The sequence below is a fragment of the Ictalurus furcatus genome, chromosome 12, assembly GCF_023375685.1.
Source record: "Ictalurus furcatus strain D&B chromosome 12, Billie_1.0, whole genome shotgun sequence".
NCBI lineage: Eukaryota > Metazoa > Chordata > Actinopteri > Siluriformes > Ictaluridae > Ictalurus > Ictalurus furcatus.
The window spans coordinates 16,513,950-16,534,364 of NC_071266.1; the positions used below are offsets into that span (position 1 = coordinate 16,513,950).

Below are 20,415 nucleotides of genomic sequence, written 5' to 3' on the forward strand. Positions count from 1 at the left end.
AAGTCCAAACTAAAACACTTGTCTCTTTTCCTTTGCCTTTGACACTTAGCACTTTCAGCCTGTACTTTACACTTCTTCTTAACTATTTATATATCTACATCTCTCCTGTCTTTTATTCCGTTGATACACAGCTCGACAGTTTTGAGTGTATTCAGCTCCAGATTATTGTTCTCACACCAAAGCTGCAAGTCACGTCATTTTCATTTATAAGACCTACTACAGAACATCTGCAAACTTCAATACAATTCTATTCCATTTTATTTGTACATCACTTTTAACAATGGACATCGTTTACAAATCAGCTTCATATAAATATACAGATGGATCCAAAAGTCTTTTTTTTTTTCATTTAAAATTTTAAATAAACAGAAGGTTTTAAGAATCTTGAAATATTTCAAACAAAAAGAAAGTAAAATATTCAATATCTTGAATATTTAATATTAAAGACTATTTCTAGGTCTCTATTTAAATGTAAGCAAATTGTGTGAAATTGACCCGGTTAACTGCTTTGGACTAAAGGTCAGATTTCCCTCACGTCTAATCTCTACTATTGAAGCATGTGATCAGATGACACTCTGATGGATTTGTGCTACAAATATATGAATGAGAAAATGTGAAGCATTGAAACAAATATCTAAGAGGAGTCTAGTACACTGTCTACATTGATGTGGAGAGAGCTCAGAATGGAAACCATACTCTATGATGGACTGAGAGATGAGTGCCACAGAAAGCCACACACAATCAATTTGAAGAGATGAGAGGTTGAGAGGAGTCCATCACCAGCTTTGGAGGAGCGGTATTTCCTGTAGCTCCAACAATAGGCACCTGAGCGATGTAGAAGTGGAGCACATGCATGCCCAGGAGGAGCAAACATATGGCTTTTCCTCACCCATTTTGTTTTAAATTAAAAATAAAGAATTGACTTTCAGTATAAATAACTGCATGAGCATGATGAGCATGCAATTTTGTCAACCTTCCCTAAAACAAGACATCCACTTGGCCAAGATGCCTGGCTCTTTGTTCTGGGATTTGATTCAGGCTCGTGGAATAATTATTAAGAGATGGAAGTGTGTTCTTCAAGATGATGATGACGACTGGTCTTCTCCAGGTCATTAAACGGTCTGCTATGAAAAGCTGTTTCTGTGGCTACTAAACTGCATGTGTGCAGTTTTTCAAAATAAAGTCAAACTAAATCTGTAATTCATAACTACTTTAACTGATTAAAAATGAATTACTCTGCCTAAAGTTTGTTTCAGTTGATTTTTTATTAGATTTTTTGGCTAAAATAGATAAAATTGGGTAAAATACAACTTTTCTCCTCCACTGTGACGCAATATCAGGCGTCATATCATGACGCAAAACCCTTGGCTTCGACTGTAATCACAAACTGTTCTACAAAATGTATAACATGTACGAGGTGAGAAGAAAAAGCTTACAAAAACATTTTTGTCGCCTTTTTACCCAAACTTAACAAACTGCACATCTGGCACTCTTAAATTGAAGACTTGATGCAAACTGGTTTAAGTGACGAGAAGAGACAGAGCAGTGTAAAGCTGTTTGATCAGCTCTTTCTTTACTATCTGTTCCACACAAAGATTAATGTTACATAGATGTTGTTTCTTCTATACATACTGCCTTTATTGTGTGGGAATTATCTTTAATGACATTCTAGTTCAGAGGTCAATCCAGGCTATAGCCAGTGATTCTTTTTTAACCTCATTTCCTCCCCAATTTGACCATCTGCCACTTCCCATCCGCCAGCCGGCTCTCCTGTATCATACGACAGCGACCGCCCAGAGAGGGCGAATGCAGTCACGTGCTTAATCTGAAACACGTGAAGCCAGCCAACCGCATCTTTTCAAACAACCCATGTTTTGCTAGTGTCGCTGTGCTTGGCACGGGACAGAGAATATGCCCCCCCTGCCCAGAGGGCACGGCCAATTTTGCTCCTTATTCTCCTGGCAATGATGTAGAAATTCATGTATGGCCTTTTCTATACTATCATGAATATTCATTATTTTGTATCCTATGAGGAACTCGTGCTGAATTCCTGAACTGCGCTTCCTTTGCAGAGGAGGAACAAACTTCTCTCCTTTTGATCTGAAAGTTTATTTAAAGAACAGAAGAAATTATCCGACAGTACCTTAGCCTGGTGCAGATCTACGCCGTACATCGAAAGCTTTTTAGCATTCTCCAGGAACATCATGTCAGCTTGAGCAGGACTCATGGATCTAGAGTTGAACCAGGGACATAATTACTAAATACACATGAATAAATGTCCATGGTACAGTTATCAGAACATAGTCATTCAGCGTTAGGAGACTGTAAAAGAACAAGAGAAGGAAAATGTATTTCTTTAAAATAATTAGGGATGCATTGATATCAGTACGGATACTGTGTTTATTTACTCATACTCATATTTTTACTCATGCTAAAGAACAGATGGATAGTGGTTGGCCGACAGACATACATACATACACACACACACACACACACACACACACACACACATATATACATATATATATATATATATATATATATATATATATATATATATATATATATATATATATATATATGTGTGTGTGTGTGTGTGTGTGTATGTATATATATACACATACACATACATACATGGGTCTTTCTTTGGCTGATACAGATGCTGATAATACAGAACATTGATGTTGACATGGCTGCTGATATCGTTCAACCCTAATCTACAGTGTGTGTTGTGCAGGTTTATATCACAGCATTGTTGAATTCAGAATTCAGGCATGCCTTAATCTAAGCTAAGCTGCATTTATTTATTTCTTTTTGTCTCATTAATTGCAAGACAGAAGAAAAACAGAAAAATAGACAGGTTAGGGAATGACTGTTTATAACATACAGTAAATGATAACAGGAGCGAAGTTGCTGTGCAGACGTTCCACAAGATTAAATGTAACCATAAACAGATAAAAAAGCACAACATGTCATATCAATACATGAGAGGGGGAACAGCATGGATTATGATCGTATTATCAGTCCGTACAGGGTTTAGCGGATTTTTTTGGTGATTGCTGCAGCCAAAAATGCTCGATTTTGCTGCGTTTTGTTTTTTAAATTGCGATGCAAGTTGCAGAGTATTTTGTGCTGTTTTTTCGGAAAAAAACTTGAATTTGGCGAAATTGCAATCGCATGAAATTGTTTTTCACAGTGATGTTTGTTGGCAAATGAGAGCTTTTAGCTGTGCTCATGTTCGCTGCACGTGAATCAAAGAGGGCTTTGGATGATCACGCGTCATGATGACGTCAAATGATGTGTCTCGGCCCAAATCTGCAGAAAATCCGTGGTAATTTTTAAAAATTGCAAACTCCTACAAATATTGTGGTGTTTCCTTGATTTTGGAGTTTACTTTACTAGATGTTAGACATCATTAGATTTTATACTAGAATTCAGCATAAACAATCATCCCGGCCAGTAATCTGGATGTATTTCTCAATTAATGATCAAAGCAAAGTACACCGCAATCTGTATGGAGATGAATTATGAAAAATGGTATTAGTGCATCCCTAAAAATAACCCTTTTCATTTTTTTATCGATTTATGCAATGGCATATTTTATTCTAGTGTCATTTTAGAGAGAGAGACCGCTATCGAATGAAGAGCAAAAGGATACCTGTATGTGCGATGGAGCTCCATGACTTTGTCCTCTAGTTCCTTTGTCTGGCTTGGGATGAGTCTGAGCTCTTTGGCATAGTCTGTGCCGTGAACCTCAGGGTCATACTCGCCCAGTTCGGACTGCAGTGCGTAAGAGCCCAGCAGGGTTAGAGTGACAAAAGAGCAAGGCAAACGGCCACTCATGATGTCTTTGCGCAGCTGGAGACACACATAGTACCTGTAGCCCAGAGCAATGATATAAAGGCTATTGTAAGTGAAACAATCGAAGGCTAATCTGTGCCGTATAAAATAGAAATGTACAACGTTCAAATAATAAGCACATAGAAGAACAGAAACAAGACAATTCTGAGAGACTGAGAGACTGAGAGAGAGTGTGAGAAAGAGATAGATTCTGAGAGACAGAGAGAGAGTGTGAGAAAGAGAGAGACAGAGCAAGAGAGTGAGAGAGAGAGAGACAGAGTGAGAGAGAGTTACAGAGTGAGTGCGAGAGAGTGAGAAAGAGAAAGAGCGAGAAAAGGGAGCGATTCTGAGAGAGGGAGAAAGAGAGAGAGGGGGAGAGGGCGAGAGAGTGAGAAAGAGAGAGTGAGAAAGAGAGAGAGAGAAAGAGAGAGAAAGAGAGAGAGAGGGAGAGAGAGAGAGAGAGAGCGCGAGAGAGAGATATTTACCTGGTGATGTCCTCAGATAACTGGGCTGGATCAGGCGGGTAAAACTTCACATTGAATGTAAAATCGTAGTTGATTCCTAAATATAATAAATAATAAAATAATTTAAATGTCTGCTTGAAATGAATTAGCATCTAATTGATTAGCAATGCTCTTACCTCGCACTTGCCTTCGAATCTCCTTTGTGAAGTCAAGCCATGTCTAGCAGAGTGAGAAAGGTAGAGTTAGAGAGAGGAAGAGACCTGCAGTGCACCTGAGTGTCACATCATCACTCACAGAAGTGCAGAGAAGTAACAGAGGAACCGAAGGAACTCCAATCATCTCTCGCCGTATCTTTTATTCTAATAAAGTTACAGTATAAATGAACGAACCAAATTCACCTTAATGGCTGGAGTCTCCCACACAGCGAGGCCGTAATAGTCCTTTTCCAGCAGGTTCAGGTGCTCACATACTTTCGCAAACAGCTCCTGGCCTTTAGCGTGTTTCTGCGTACACACACACACCATACACTTTACCTTCATTCTCAACAACACACAAATGTAGCACCATGCCTTATTATGTGTGTACATGTCTTATTATCTGTGTGTGTGTGCGCGTCTTATGTATGTATCTTATTATATGTGCGTGTGTCATATTATGTGTATGTGTGTCTGTGTGCGTCTGTCATATTGTGTGTGTTATTTTGTGTGTGTGTATGTGTGTGTGTGTGTGTCTGTGTCATATTGTGTGTGTGTGTTATTGTCTGTGTGTGTTATTATGTGTGTATGTGTGTGTTATTGTCTGTGTGTATGTATGTGTGTACGTGACTTACATCCAGTTCACACTCAAACAGTGTATCATCCAGCAGTGTGACTCTGCAGTACATGATCCTGGGTCTGCGCTGACCTTTAAGGGCCTTTACTTCTTCCTCAGCACTCTTGCCCTTTCTCCTCCGTTCTCCGTCTCCCTCTGTTTTCTCTGCTCCTGCTGCTTCTGTCTCCTCTTCCCCAGGCTTGGGCTGCTCCCCTACATCTTTATCTTCTTCAATTTCATTCTCCTTCTCTTTCTTTCCTTCTTCTTTCTTTATCTTGTCCTTGTTCCTCTTCTCTTTCTTTTCTTTTTTCTCTTCATTTTTTGCTTTCTCTATTTTCTTGTCTCTGTTTTTATTCATCTCTTCTTTCTTGTGCTTCTTTTCTTTTGTTCCCCGTTTCTCCACCTTCAATTCATCACCCTCTGTGGTGTCTTTTTGGTCCACTCTGACCTGTTGGACCGAAAAAAAGACAAAACAGGAAACAATGCCTGTTTGGTTATTGAGCTTAATCTCACACAAAAAATAAAAGAGAAATCAGACCTATAATTAAAGTACAAGTATTCTAAAAACAATTATATATTTATATTATATTATATTAAATTAGACTGTAAACATTATGTATAAACTTACTAATTACATTATAATAGTTTGTCCACAAACTTTTGGATACAGTGTAACTGTTATATTGCTTGATTGGATAATACAGAGTGAGGAATCTGAGTCCTAGATCCACTCATATGGACTCTCCTCTTCAGCTCCACCCACAGCTATTCAATGGGCCTTAGGTCAGGGGATGTCCATGTAACAACTTCTGTCTATATATACTGTATATACACTCACCATCCACTATATTAGGAACACCTGTACACTCATGCAGTTACCTAATCAGCCAATCACATGGCAGCAGCACAGTGTATAAAATCATGCAGATACAGGTCAAGAGCTTCAGTTAATGTTCACATCAAACATCAGAATGAAGAAAAAGTGTGATCTCTAAAGTGTGACTTTAACTGTGGCATGGTTGTTGGTATCAGATGGGCTGGTTTGAGTATTTCAGAAACTGAAACTGATCTCCTGGGATTTTCACACACCAGTCTGTAGAGTTTACATACTGTAGAATGGTGCGAAAAACAAAAAACATCCTGTGAGCTGGAATGCCTTGTTGATGAGAGAGATCAGAGGAGAATGACCAGACTGGTCTGAGCTGACAGGAACGATATAGTAACTCATATAATCACTCTTTACAACCGGGGTGAGCAGAAAAGCACAACACGTCAAACCTTGAGCGTCAAACCATGGGCTACAACAGCAGATGCTCGTGACCTGTATCTGCATGATTTTATGCAATGTGCTGCTGACACATGATTAGATAAATGCATGAATATACAAGTGTTCCTAATAAAGTGGACAGTGAATGTATGTACAGATTTTCCCCATTAAATTAAAAACCCTTACATGAATTAATATAGTTTGGTTCAAGGTACCAACTTCGTAATTTGTGTATTTGCTAAATAATACATGATCTTTCAAGTGGTACAATTCTTTTATGGTAGATCATGTTATACTTTGCCAATATGCATTTGAAATATAGCTGTGGAATTATTTTTTTAATTTGTACCACCTCATCAGAAAGTTTGAGTTCCTCCAGACATATACCTAGTCACTAAAAAAAAACTATAACATGATATAGAGATGCACACATATACATATATATTTACACACACACACTCATATATATATGTATATGTATGTCTGTGTGTGTGTGTGTGTGTGTTATATAAAAATATATACATGTTGTCATTTTTACAGTTCTCAGCATGTCATAAACTGGTGAATATCCAGCTGTGGACCTTCTGTTTTAGGTGTTAAAGACATCTTATACTAGAAATTAATCCCTAAAAATTCCATGGATCTTGAATGAAAAGTTCAAAAGTAATGACTTATGGAACTTTGTAACTTTTTGTGTAACACTCATTTTTACAGTAAAATTTGGCACACGCCCCCTTTTTAAAGCCTCTATATCTCAGAAACTAACGTCAGCACAAGCTTGAAACAAACTATTTATTGGGAATAGTGACATTTCCAGCAATATGAAGCAACTCTGAGATGGTCAGTCAGGATGGTCAGTCAGGAAGTCCAGTGATCTCACATGGATCGTCCTTCTTTCTCTCCCTCACCTGGTTCTCAGAACTGCTAATGGAGTGCAGGTCTAGTGCTGCATCTCCTTCATTGCGTAGCTCGGGTTCCGGGTCTGCGATGGGAGCTTTGGGATCCAAGTGGCTTTCTTTCTCTTGGCCTCTTTCTACCTTTGCCCCCTCATCATCTGAGCACTGTGAGCGGCGCTTCAGGAAAGAGGAGAACAGGCGCGAGAGGCCGCGGCCACCTGGGGTGTGCTGGCGTAGTTTCGGCTGCTGTCCCTCCTCTGAGCCTCCAGGAGTCAGAGGTGAGCTGGAGGGTCCATCCTGATGGGGCTCAATAGGGTCAGGCTCTTGCACTCCAGCCTCTCCATCTTCCTGTTGCTGCTCACAGACCTGCTTCTTCTGTCCATTATTTGCTTTGTCTGTTGTCATGGTAACCACTGAGAACAGACAAGACGCACACAAGACCATTATAGTGAGATAGTGAGAATCTAAACAGCACTGTTCTGACAAAATAGCCATGTTGTCATGGCAATGTAAAGCTATGTATCTAGGCCTGGTCGATTCAATTGTGTGGACCGTTTTGTGGCAGCTACTGTAGTTTTAATTAACGTCCCTGTAATTAGCTAATGTAGTGGTTTAGCAAAACCTTGTAGTTAAGGCACACAGACAGAAAAAAAAATAATTTTACCACAAACACTCTTGCACATATCAGTGGACAGGATAGCTCCATGCCAACATGTAGTGGTTGAAGAAACCAGTTCACATTATACGATAACGATATACGATTACAACATTAACATGAGCACATGTCCAGACTGTAGTGTGGTCCATTTCCATATTATTTTTACACATAATTATAAACTATCTACAGATGTATTGTATGGGAGTTACTTTTGATCAACTGACATTTCAGCCATTCAACACTAACCAATCTGTGAGGTCTGTATGTATGCGGAAGAGGGCAAAGACCTTCACCTTTGAAGACTGCATTTGTTGTTAAAAAGGATAAACCAACATGAAGACCAACGAGCTGTCTATGGGAGAAAAGCAAGTTAGGGTTAGATTATAAGGGCCCTGGTCAGACAGGGGGCCCAGCAGAACAACATATTTTCCTGTATGATTTTGGTATTTAAATGGCCTCTTTGCACAATAATCTATTAAGAAGCAGGCTATAATGAATGCCCTCAGACTGTGCCAAGTGCATGTGTGTGCGCCCCCTTAAGACGTTCGTGGATTATTCAGAAATGCTGCACTTCCTAGTTGAGTCGTTACATGCATCAGGTAGATGGCAATAGATGGTGCAGACAAAATCTGGATACTAAAATAGGAAAGAAAAACATGAAAAAGAGGAGACAGCAAGACAGGGAAGACAGCTAGTCACCCAATTTAAAAAAAAAAAAAAGGTGGTTTATGTTCCCTGCTTTGTGCTATAATTCTGAAGCGAGCCCGTATGAAGCTGTTAAAATTAACATCAAATAGAAATTCTATCAGTTACTCACCCCGATGTTTATCCTTGGAAGTTGGAACACAATATTTCCAAGAATGTATGTTTTTCCACGTAAGCGAGCAATAGTAATGGAGCACAGAGCTTCAAAAAGGACGGAAAAGTACCAAGCGAAAATAAAACTACTCCAGTGTTGTATATATTCAAGCTTTCCGAAGCCTTGCAGCAGCTTTCTGTGAGGAATCGATCGAAATTTAATGTAATCATATAAATGCTTTAATTGTCCCGAGTGAGTTTATGAGAGAAGTGTTGTGGTGATGTCCGATTCGTGAGTGAATCGTTTGCTTGAGTCGGTTCATTTCAATGAAGTGGAGATTCCCATTGATAAAACCTGTCTGAGTGATTCATTCACGAATAAAACCGATTTGACTCTCCAGTTCAACTCACTGATTCAATGATCATGTCACTGTTTTAGCTCATTTCCCCATTTATTTCTGGAGCTGCTGGTGTGTGAAACTTATTATTCACTCAATGAAGATGAAGAAGGAGAAGAAGAAAAAGATGAAGATGAAGATGAAGAAGAAGATGAAGATGAAGAAGAAGAAGAAGAATTTGGGGAATAAGAAATTACAAGTCGACAGCTTATTAAGACATCCAGACAGAGTTTCTATAGTGTCTGTGTATGAGAGAGAGAGAGAGAGAGAGAGAGAGTACAATGGTGTTAATTACTTGCACTGTAAATATATAGTTATTTGCACATAGTTATAAATGCATAATTTTAGTTAATTTAATAAACTGTTCAAATTTAGTTGTTTATAGTCTCTTATTGAATGGTTATGCTTATTGATAATGATTGTTTTTACACGTGGCAATAAGAAAAGATAATTGGGGGGTGGGGGCTTGGGGCCCGGAGTACAAATTAGCCAGGGGGCCCAGAAACCCTTGCGGCGCCCTTGTTAATTTCCAATGGGAAGCGGCAAAAAAATGTGTAAGGGGTTGTGGGATAGCAAGCAGCAAGAACTTTCCAGACACTACGTGGCGAAAAAAAGTTGAGCAGCAGCGAAATACAAGCAGCAGCCACGCAGCAGTGACCAATCGCACAAAAGACATCTTACCAGTGTCCGTACGCGATTGTGTCCGTTCGCATTGCACCTCCTACAGTTCCATCTGGACAACAAGGACAAAAAATTACTAAGTGCCACAGCCCTCTTCTTCCTCTTACCTGTGTGTTGCAGCTAAGTGAGCATTTCATCTCTGTATTTATAGATGGGTGGTGTTTTTTTTTAATAGCGCATTTGAGCAACATGTCATTGGATGCTGCTGTAAATAGACAAAAAATAAATAAGGACTATTTTAAGTGTATACTTTACAAAAATGATTGACAAGTTTATTCACATCCTGCGTTTTAGACTGACACCCCTCAAGCAGTGACGCTTGAGTCTTACACAGGTAGAGAGTGTCAGTGTGTAAAGCCTGACTGAGTTGCGCATATACGTGTCCATGTTCCTGTCAACCAATCACTGATCACTACTGTTTGACTCACCCTCCCTGTTCTAATCTCTATTCTTGGTGAACTTTACAGCAATAAAAGTGAGTTATTCCATTTATAAACATCCCTTCTGTCTATTTCACAATTCCTCACTACCTCTGCTTTGTTTATGTCAGCATTGATAGAAGATATGATGTTTTGTATTTGTATAAATGGTCAGCCTGTACTGCCAAGACTTCTTTCTACAAGTAATAATTTATAATCTACTCTTTTCTATTCGAATAAAACTCTATTCTATTTGAAAAAGATCTTCATGTACACTGATTTGTAATTTAATATGCAAATGATCATGATGAATCAATAAATATGCAAATTAGTGGATGACATCATCTATCAGCTTTTTGAGTGCGCTTTAGCTACTTTGAAAAGAGTTTGCAACACTGAGCAGTGGTGTCAACTTAAAGAGACTTTGTTGATAGATTTGGTGACTTTTTAGACCACTTTATCAACTTCATTTCAGAAAAGAGCCTAACGACAAATCTAGCAACATTTTAAGCAGATGTTAGTAAGTGTACTGAACTCGCTCGTGCTCTCTAGCTCACACCACAGACCATGTCATACAAGTTGAGAGAGCAAGTTCAATCACTGATCATCATTGTTCCCCAACAACCAATCAGTGACCCCCATTGTTCCCCAACAACCAATCACTGACCACCACTGTTCCCCAACAACCAATCACTGACCACCATTGTTCCCCAACAACCAATCACTGACCACCATTGTTCCCCAACAACCAATCACTGACCACCATTGTTCCCCAACAACCAATCACTGATCATCATTGTTCCCCAACAACCAATCACTGATCATCATTGTTCCCCAACAACCAATCACTGACCACCATTGTTCCCAACAACCAATCACTGACCACCATTGTTCCCCAACAACCAATCACTAGTCACCACTGTTCCCAACAACCAATCACTGATCACCAATGTTCGCCTTGTCCAATCACTGATCATCATTGTTCCCCATGTCCAATCAGTCATTAGTATTGTTTGCCCTACACTCTTCTTGGATGATATTTAAAGTTATTAAACTGAGCTATTCCATGTGTATCCTTTCCTTCATTACTACTCACTTTTTATGACTAAATCACTATCGCTACTTGTCATCACTGTTTTTTCTTTTTGTTTGCATTCCTGAGAGAAAATATAGTATTTTGTAAACGTGTAAAAAGTTCATTTGTGGTGCCATGACCGAAGATGACTTTATATTCTGCTATTTTCTTTTGGATAAAACTATATTTTACTCTATTTTATTATATTCAAAGTATCTTCAGAAAATCTTCCTTCGTCATAAACCTTAATTTCTAGTTTGATTTGCAAATGATCTCACTGAATATGCAAATTGGGCTGTGGCGTCATCTAGTGACTTTTCAAGCATGCTGTAACTACTTTCCTGCTTTTTTCTTTCCTGCTTATTTACTTATGGTCCATTTGGGAGTCGAAAGAGTCGGCTCTTAGTGGTGAGCCGAGCAAAGTTCTCCAAGAACCGGAATTCTCATCACTTCTAGCTCACAGTGAAACAAAGGCAACCAGCAGCAAAGTAAAGACAGGAACACCCTTTCACAACCACTGGACAGAGATGTGGTGTGTGTGTGTGTGTGTGTGTGTATGAGTGAGAGATGCGGGGAAAGAGAGATGCGGTGTGTGTGAGAGATGCGGGAAGAGAGAGATGCGGTGTGTGTGTGTGAGATGCGGGAAGAGAGAGATGTGGTGTGTGTGAGAGATGTGGGGAAAGAGAGATGCGGTGTGTGTGAGAGATGCGGGGAGAGAGAGATGCGGTGTGTGTGTGAGAGATGCGGGGAGAGAGAGATGCGGTGTGTGTGAGAGAGATGCGGGGAGAGAGAGATGCGGTGTGTGTGAGAGAGATGCGGGGAGAGAGAGATGCAGTGTGTGTGAGAGAGATGCGGGGAGAGAGAGATGCAGTGTGTGTGAGAGAGATGCGGGGAGAGAGAGATGCGGTGTGTGTGAGAGAGATGCGGGGAGAGAGAGATGCGGTGTGTGTGAAAGATGCAGGGAGAGAGAGATGCGGTGTGTGTGAGAGAGATGCGGGGAGAGAGAGATGCGGTGTGTGTGAAAGATGCGGGGAGAGAGAGATGCGGTGTGTGTGAGAGATGCGGGGAGAGAGAGAGATAGAGAGAGAGAGAGAGAGATGCGGTGTGTGTGTGAGAGATGCGGGGAGAGAGAGAGAGAGAGATGCGGTGTGTGTGAGAGATGTGGGGAAAGAGAGATGCAGTGTGTGTGAGAGAGATGCGGGGAAAGAGAGAGAGAGAGAGAGATGCGGTGTGTATGTGAGAGAGATGCGGGGAGAGAGATGCGGTGTGTGTGTGTGAGAGATGCGGGGAGAGAGAGAGAGAGAGAGAGATGCGGTGTGTGTGAGAGATGCGGGGAGAGAGAGAGAGAGAGAGAGAGAGAGAGAGAGATGCGGTGTGTGTGTGAGAGAGAGAGAGAGAGAGAGAGATTCGGTGTGTGTGAGAGATGCGGAGAGAGAGAGATGCGGTGTGTGTGAGAGAGATGCGGGGAGAGAGAGATGCAGTGTGTGTGTGAGAGATGCGGGGAAAGAGAGAGAGAGAGAGAGAGATGCGGTGTGTGTGAGAGATGCGGGGAGAGAGAGAGAGAGAGAGAGGCGGTGTGTGTGTGAGATGCGGGGAGAGAGAGAGAGAGAGATGCGGTGTGTGTGAGAGAGATGCGGGGAGAGAGATGCGGTGTGTGTGAGAGATGCGGGGAGAGAGAGATGCAGTGTGTGTGTGAGAGATGCGGGGAAAGAGAGAGAGAGAGATGCGGTGTGTGTGAGAGATGCGGGGAGAGAGAGAGAGAGAGATGCGGTATGTGTGAGAGAGAGAGAGAGAGAGAGAGAGAGAGAGAGAGATTCGGTGTGTGTGAGAGATGCAGAGAGAGAGATGCGGTGTGTGTGTGTGTATGACATGCGGGGAGAGAGAGATGCGGTGTGTGTGAGAGAGATGCGGGGAGAGAGAGATGCGGTGTGTGTGTGAGAGATGCGGGGAAAGAGAGAGAGAGATGCGGTGTGTGTGTGAGAGAGATGCGGGGAGAGAGAGATGCGGTGTGTGTGTGAGAGATGCGGGGAGAGAGAGATGCGGTGTGTGTGAGAGAGATGCGGGGAAAGAGAGAGAGAGTGAGAGAGAGATGCGGTGTGTGTGAGATGCGGGGAGAGAGAGAGAGAGATGCGGTGTGTGTGTGAGAGAGATGCGGGGAGAGAGAGATGCGGTGTGTGTGAGAGAGATGCGGGGAGAGAGATGCGGTGTGTGTGTGAGAGAGATGCGAGGAGAGAGAGATGCGGTGTGTGTGAGAGAGAGATGCGGGGAGAGAGAGATGCGGTGTGTGTGTGAGAGATTCGGGGAAAGAGAGAGAGAGAGAGAGAGATGCGGTGTGTGTGAGAGAGATGCGGGGAGAGAGAGATGCGGTGTGTGTGTGAGAGGTGCGAGGAGAGAGATGCGGTGTGTGTGAGAGATGCGGGGAAAGAGAGATGCGGTGTGTGAGAGATGCGAGGAGAGAGAGATGCGGTGTGTGTGAGAGAGATGCGAGGAAAGAGAGAGAGAGAGAGATGCGGTGTGTGTGTGAGAGAGATGCGGGGAGAGAGAGACGCGGTGTGTGTGTGAGAGATGCGGGGAAAGAGAGAAATGCGGAGCGTGTGTGTGTGTGTGTGTGTGCGTGCGTGCGTGTGCTCTGGGTGCCGCTTTTTAAAGCCCCTTTGCCCGTGTCTTGTCTATTATAATCTCCGTTTAATGAGCAACCCTATAAAGCACTAACCACAACAAAGCAAACCCCGACATATAAACACGCAGCCAAAGCCCTGGGCTCGCTGCTGCGACGCGGATAGCGTGTCATTCAGAACCCCATTCATCAGCAGCTGCCCAACGGAGGGTCTGAAAATGGCGCCTAATGTGGAAAAAAATGTCAACAGAATCCCTTCCTTTCCATCATCCCATCACACAATGCCCTCACGAGCCTGGTGCACGGAAGCACTTACCTCGCTTTTAATTCATCTGAGTGGAAAATCAATTCACATAAAACTTACAAAAAAAAAAAACAACAACATAAAAATAAAAGTATTTCCTTTAAGAGTTTCAGATGCGCTAGCCCAGGTGTAGAATGATCTTAGCCCTTTATCACACACGGTGTTTTGGTTCTAGTAAAAACAGGGCACTACGTGGACAATGACGTATCGTACTCAGGAGTAGTAACCAATGAGGGGCGAGCAGGAGCAGAAACGATCCAATCAGAGTCCGAGCAGCATCTCCCTGCACCAGCATCCTGAGCAAGGATACAGAGAAAGGTCTTATTTACCTTTTTTTAATCACTGCGCTGTTCTATGTGGTCAGAAGGTGTTGATTAATTTCAGAAAAGCAGCTCTGATATTAGGGCAGCTGCACATCACAGGTTTATTTCTCATTAATGCGCTCGCTCTAATACGTTATCGTTTCTATAGTAACGGCTCATTCACAGGGACGTGTTCAGCGCCACATAAAACTTACAAACGTGTGTAATTCTTCATATGTAAAGCAGGGATGTATTTAATTAACATGTATGGAAGGAGTCTCCAGTGTCAGTGCTTTGTAACAGTCAGAGGTAAAACTGTAACTTGAAGCTTTCAGGACAGAGGAGTAAGTGAGAACAGGAACTAACTTGTCTCACTTACTTCCTCAACATTACATGTAACTATAAATGGTTAAAAATTAATTACACACTTTCAGTATCAGTTTTATTCTGGGTCACGGTCGATGTGGGTCCAGAGTCTATCATGGAAACACTGGGCACGAGGCAGAAATACACCGTGGATGGTACACCAGTCCATTGCAGGGCACCCCACACACACACACACTTATTGACACCTAGGGGCAATTTGGCCAATCCACCTACCGGGATGATTCTGGGAGGTGGGAAGAAACCGGAGAAAAGCCAAATTGACACACGGTGAACATGCAAACTCCACACTGACAGAAACCCGAGCTCAGGATCGAACCAGGGACCCGGGAGCTGTGAGTCAACAATGCTACCTGCTGTGTCACTGATTAAAAAGGAACAGTTGTGGTCATTGGTGAATTGCTATGGTGTAAGGGGAATAACATATTTCAAGATTTGCTGTTATGGTATGTAAAGGTATCTCCACTTCATGTGCAAGTACATCACATCACTCCTTTGTGTATCTGTTTCATTTGCATCTTATCAAAGCAAATACACTGAACTCCATGTAATCAAGTAAAATACAGCTCAATTTATTTTAGCCACATTATTAACATTATTAATTAATAATTAATAATGTTAATATCTCTTGAAGAATAGCTAATAATCTCCTTTCATTCATTATAGTGACTCACATGAGAGATTTCTGTGCTACCCTTTATAAAGATCACACTTTGTTTGGTGGGACAGATTAAACATGAACAGATTCGGATAGTGTATACCTGGAAAGCTGGGTGTGTTCCTCCTGCCCCTCCGGTTAGACCTAAATGATGAATAGCTTGTGGGACAGATGAACTTCACATGCAGGATTTAAATGCTTTATTTGTCTTACACTCATCCCATGAGTTTAATGTAGACTGTTTAGAAGACAGTGGGTCTTTTTATTTGGACCCTCTTAGCAAACCTGTGTACTCAAGTATTATTAAAATTGATTCATAGAGCCATAGAGCCACTCTGTATATTATGAAACTAATCCAACCTAATCCATCTATTCAAATATTAAGCTGTTCATTGAAACGTGTACAACAGTATTTGACTATTTATTGTAGCCTTGTAGCTTTTCATTCATGAACTAAACCTCTGAATTAAACCCATTCAACCCATTCAGATGTATTTAAAGAATATCACACAAACTTGAGCAGGGCCTGAGGAACAATCCCAGCCATGCTTATGTTCAGTACAGCAGTGAATGAATGTGATACTTTTATACAACACTTCTTTAACATAAAAAAATAAATTAATATCAAGTAACTGACATTTCACACACGATATTACCAGATATTTTGTTTATTTATTTATGTATTTTTTGCTCTGTCAGTGAATTGCATTGCTTGTTTCCATGGTAATGCACAGACTGACTGACAGCCTGTCGTAAGTGTAGTAACGGTTTTAGTGTAACGAACTGTTGCTAGATTTGGAATTTTATATAGCAGTAGATATATACAACCAGAGCGATACACAGAGTGATACGTCCTAGTGCTGCTCTACGAAAATATCAGCACTCTTGGAACATCCAATTAGATCAGTCGACCAAGAATAACTATTGTATAATAAGCAAACAAAGAAATAAATACTGTATATATGTAAATGGATAACACACACGGCTATGGAACAGCTAGCAGCCAGTTGTCCAATTACTTTTGGTCCCATCAGAAGGAGGGGACCACATATACAAAATACCCTAAAATTAAAGCACTTTGAGCTCATATTTATATCAGCTCTAATATACTGTAGTAACAATATTTTGGTCAATGATGAAATATTAATGACCAGACTGTATTTATATATACACAGTACTGTGCAAGTCTTAGGAATCCTTTTTTTTTTTTTTTTAGTACAAACTTTGTTATAGATTTATACTTGATAACATCTACATTATCCAATCAGTACAAAACATTTCAAACATTAGTTTTCCAGCACAAGATGAAATGTTACAGAAAAATATTTTGTGTGTCAGTAAAGCAGAAAGCAGCATATTACATTTCACACACACACACACACACACACACACACACACACACACGCACAAAAAATTAACCCATATTAAAGGCTGCTGGGTTTTGCTGCAAAAATAAGAAGCGAGTGAAACAGTAAAAGTCTCCAGAAGAACTGTGGCTGGTTCTGCAAGATGTTCAATAACACTTACAGCTCATTCCCTTATAAAACCGCACAAAGTCTACCTGAGACTACTCTCTTTTTTTAAGCAAAAGGTCATCACACCAAATACTGACTGTTTCATTTATTACTGTTTACTGCTCTTTATATATATATATATTTTTTAAATGTAGAAACATTTAATTTCATTATTCTTGTAGCCATATTTGCACTACAGCATTTCTCCCATGTGACTTTTGCCCAATACTGTATATATTTATTTATTTATAGAATTCATAACTATAGGAACTCAATCAATAATGAATAGAATTTGAGAATTGTGAGCTGTAATTTCTACCTTTGTAATAAAAATGATACAATCATAGACCCCTTAGAGCAGCCATGATCCTAAGCTATTGTATTATATATTCTCTTGTTTTCACACCATTTCTGCACTTCCCCCCCGAAAGTCCCTCCACCTCCAGTGCACTAATGAAAGGAGCAGGTGGTGCACCGTCTGGTAATCCGAAATGACAGGAGCAACCAGACAGGCATGGTCCCGGGAGATCAGGAGAACAGAAAAGAAGTACTCACCCTCTTTAGCCTAGTCTCCTCATTTCCATTCACAGATCATTTACGGCAGCTCCCCCCCCCGTCCCCTTTTCTACGTGGTCCCCATTGACATCTCGAGCACCAACTGGCCTTGAGGACACCAATTACCCCTCTCTCCCCATCACCAGGGCCATGTCTGAACATTCGTTTCTGAACATTTAATGACCTCCTAAATGATGTAGGGACCCTTCAGCCAGATGTTTACAAACAAATCACAACAACAACAACAAAAAAAAAGAACAGTTTATTCATTTTGCTCTGTAAAAAAATTGTAATAAATGTTTAGGGTAAACAGATTAAATAAGGTAATAACTCTCTACAGAAATACTTGAATTTGACACCAACTAAATAAAAATATGCTAGTTAAAACTAAGAAGTTTGTGATTCCTTGCTAGTTAAATGTCTTTTTTCTGGTGCACTTTCTAGAAGTTCTACTTAATTATTAGCATCTGATAGATCTATTGGTTGGCTTCACAAGATTACGGTCAAGGTTGTTAGGGTTTCTTTAAAAATATATTCCGTTACGGTTACACATTACTTCATAAAAAATGTCATCAGTAACATAATCCAAGTATCACAATATGAAAGTAATGTAATCTGATTGCTTTAGGATTACTTCAAGGTCACATATGTAAATAAAGTCAAGAGAAAAGCAATATGAGCTAAAATACTTTTATTTAGAGCTTAAAAATAAGTTCAATGTCTGGATTTGTTGTAAGAAAATAAGTAAATAAACAAACAAATAAAATATCCCTGTCCACGTTGCAGGTAACATCACATCACAAGGGTGACCATATTCTGGTTTTCCAAAAAGAGGACACTCTTAATGTCTTAATAGCGTTCAAAACAGTGTTACTATGAATGCAGACTTTAATACACTGGAAAAGACACACCATTAGTATCACATAAATATATATAAATAAAATTGGTTTCACTCTGCCCACGTTTTACATTTTTTCCTACATTTTGTTTGTCGCATTAATATTTGCAAATTTGTATATGCTCCTGCTTATTGTTGTTGTTATTAAATTTGTCATTTTATGAGTTAAGAGTCTTTATTAACCAAAAATTCTTCTTTTTTTTTTAAAAATGAAACAAACACAAGGAGCAACCATTACACTAGAGCTTCTCTTATAAATCTCAGTTGTGCTCCAAAGACTATGACTGACTAGTCAGTCAGTCAGTCAGTGAGTGCAATGTTCTGCACTTCCGTGTCTATCTCCTTATCCTCCTGGTCTCCCACATTATTCAGGTGTGTAGGTTTTCCCTTCTCCCATGTTCTCGTAAGGCCCTCTGGCTTGTTGACGTGACTCGATCTCATTTCCATGAACATTTGCTCTTTTCACTCTATTGTGTACCGAGTCCTCAAGAGAAACATTCCTCAGCTATGGACTGTGGCTGAGCGACTATTCGTAGCAAATATATGGGGAAAAGAAGTCCTCTGTCACTCAGTAATCAAGCATTGCAGTTGGCCAAAATAAAGGGAACACTTGTAGTTGTACTGTTTGAACAGAATGAAGTCCCAGTATCATGAATGGAACAGAATCGTGACCGGAGTGTATCGTCAAACCCTTATAACTATTAACATGTCAGTGGGGTGGGTCTGGGTGACAGCTGCCTCCCTTGAAATAAGCTCTGCCCTCACACCCCCTCCCCCTTAATGGCCTCCCCAACCCTGACCTCCAGTCACATCTCTCAGTGATGTATTATTCCTGTACACCTCATTCAGATTTATGAATCTCAAGTCACATTTACTCCACCAATGTCTTGTTGTAGGTTATTATGAACAATAGAACACCACATAACGTTTTTCCTCATAATAACGTAATGTTTTTTTCTTGTAATACATGGAAACTCTCCCACACTGAAACACAAGTAAACATAGGTAATAGGTAAATAGGTTTACATGATATATATTTATTTTTCAAAATAAACTTAAAATATTGTTGAATCTATAGAATCCATGTGTATATAAACTAATAGATACAGCCTCTGCTTTTGACAATGATATTCAAACTTCCATCCATCCATCGATTTTCTATACCACGTATCATTCAGGGTCACGGGGGACCTGGAGCCTATCCCAGGGAGCATAGGGTACAAGGCGGGGTACACCCTGGACAGGGTGCCAATCCATCACAAGGCACAATGACATACACATTCACACAACCATTAATACACTACAGACACTTTGGACATGCCAATCAGCCTGCCCTGTGTGTCTTTGGCGTGGGGAGGAAACCCCCGCAGCACAGGGAGAACATGCAAACTCCTCACACACAGGGCAGCGGCGGGAATCGAACCCCCGACCCTGGAGGTGTGAGGCGAACCACTAAGCCAAAAGGGGCCCAAAAATAATCATATATTTGTGAATCTGCTTACAAAAACCATCATGAACTCGGTCACAATAAAACGATGACCTACTGATCAATATTCTGAGATATTTAACTGAGTCTTTAACTCGAAAAACATTCATTTGGGAAACGCTTCAGTTATGCATGGTCATTGTTTCAGATTTCATCTGATTCACTGATAAACCTGAAGCCTCTGAAAACAACTGTGATGTCTGTCATGCAATAAGATCCTGATTCTTCTCCTTTAAACATGAGCCTGTATCGTCTGGCTAATTACATTGCACCTTCTATACTGGAGCAATGTGGAATGGACTTCAGCACATCAATGATTAGATGGTTTACTTTGTTAAATAACAGCGCATATTAACCCATTACTAAATGGGCACGAGAGCAGATTATACGT

The 20,415-nt window shown here is 40.5% G+C and overlaps 1 protein-coding gene across 6 annotated transcripts in view; it reads right to left on the minus strand.

The window, feature by feature from the left end:
• The window catches only part of epb41a (erythrocyte membrane protein band 4.1a), a 36,946-nt gene extending 22,060 nt beyond the window's left edge, over positions 1-14,886 (minus strand). Inside the window, exons 1-10 of one of the 6 annotated variants that reach the window (XM_053637899.1) lie at positions 14,240-14,886; positions 9,813-9,864; positions 8,229-8,287; positions 7,290-7,690; positions 5,134-5,562; positions 4,703-4,807; positions 4,481-4,523; positions 4,326-4,401; positions 3,659-3,877; positions 2,144-2,231 (exon numbers count right to left, since the gene is read on the minus strand). In XM_053637899.1, coding sequence (XP_053493874.1) covers positions 2,144-2,231; positions 3,659-3,877; positions 4,326-4,401; positions 4,481-4,523; positions 4,703-4,807; positions 5,134-5,562; positions 7,290-7,682 — 1,353 coding nt within the window. In that variant the 5' untranslated portion in view covers positions 7,683-7,690; positions 8,229-8,287; positions 9,813-9,864; positions 14,240-14,886. Of the gene's footprint in view, positions 1-2,143; positions 2,232-3,658; positions 3,878-4,325; positions 4,402-4,480; positions 4,524-4,702; positions 4,808-5,133; positions 5,563-7,289; positions 7,691-8,181; positions 9,504-9,812; positions 9,865-14,239 lie in introns of those variants that run through there. The other 5 variants (XM_053637898.1, XM_053637901.1, XM_053637903.1 and 2 more) reach the window with 5 other exon arrangements.
• Positions 14,887-20,415: the final 5,529 nt, after the last annotated feature.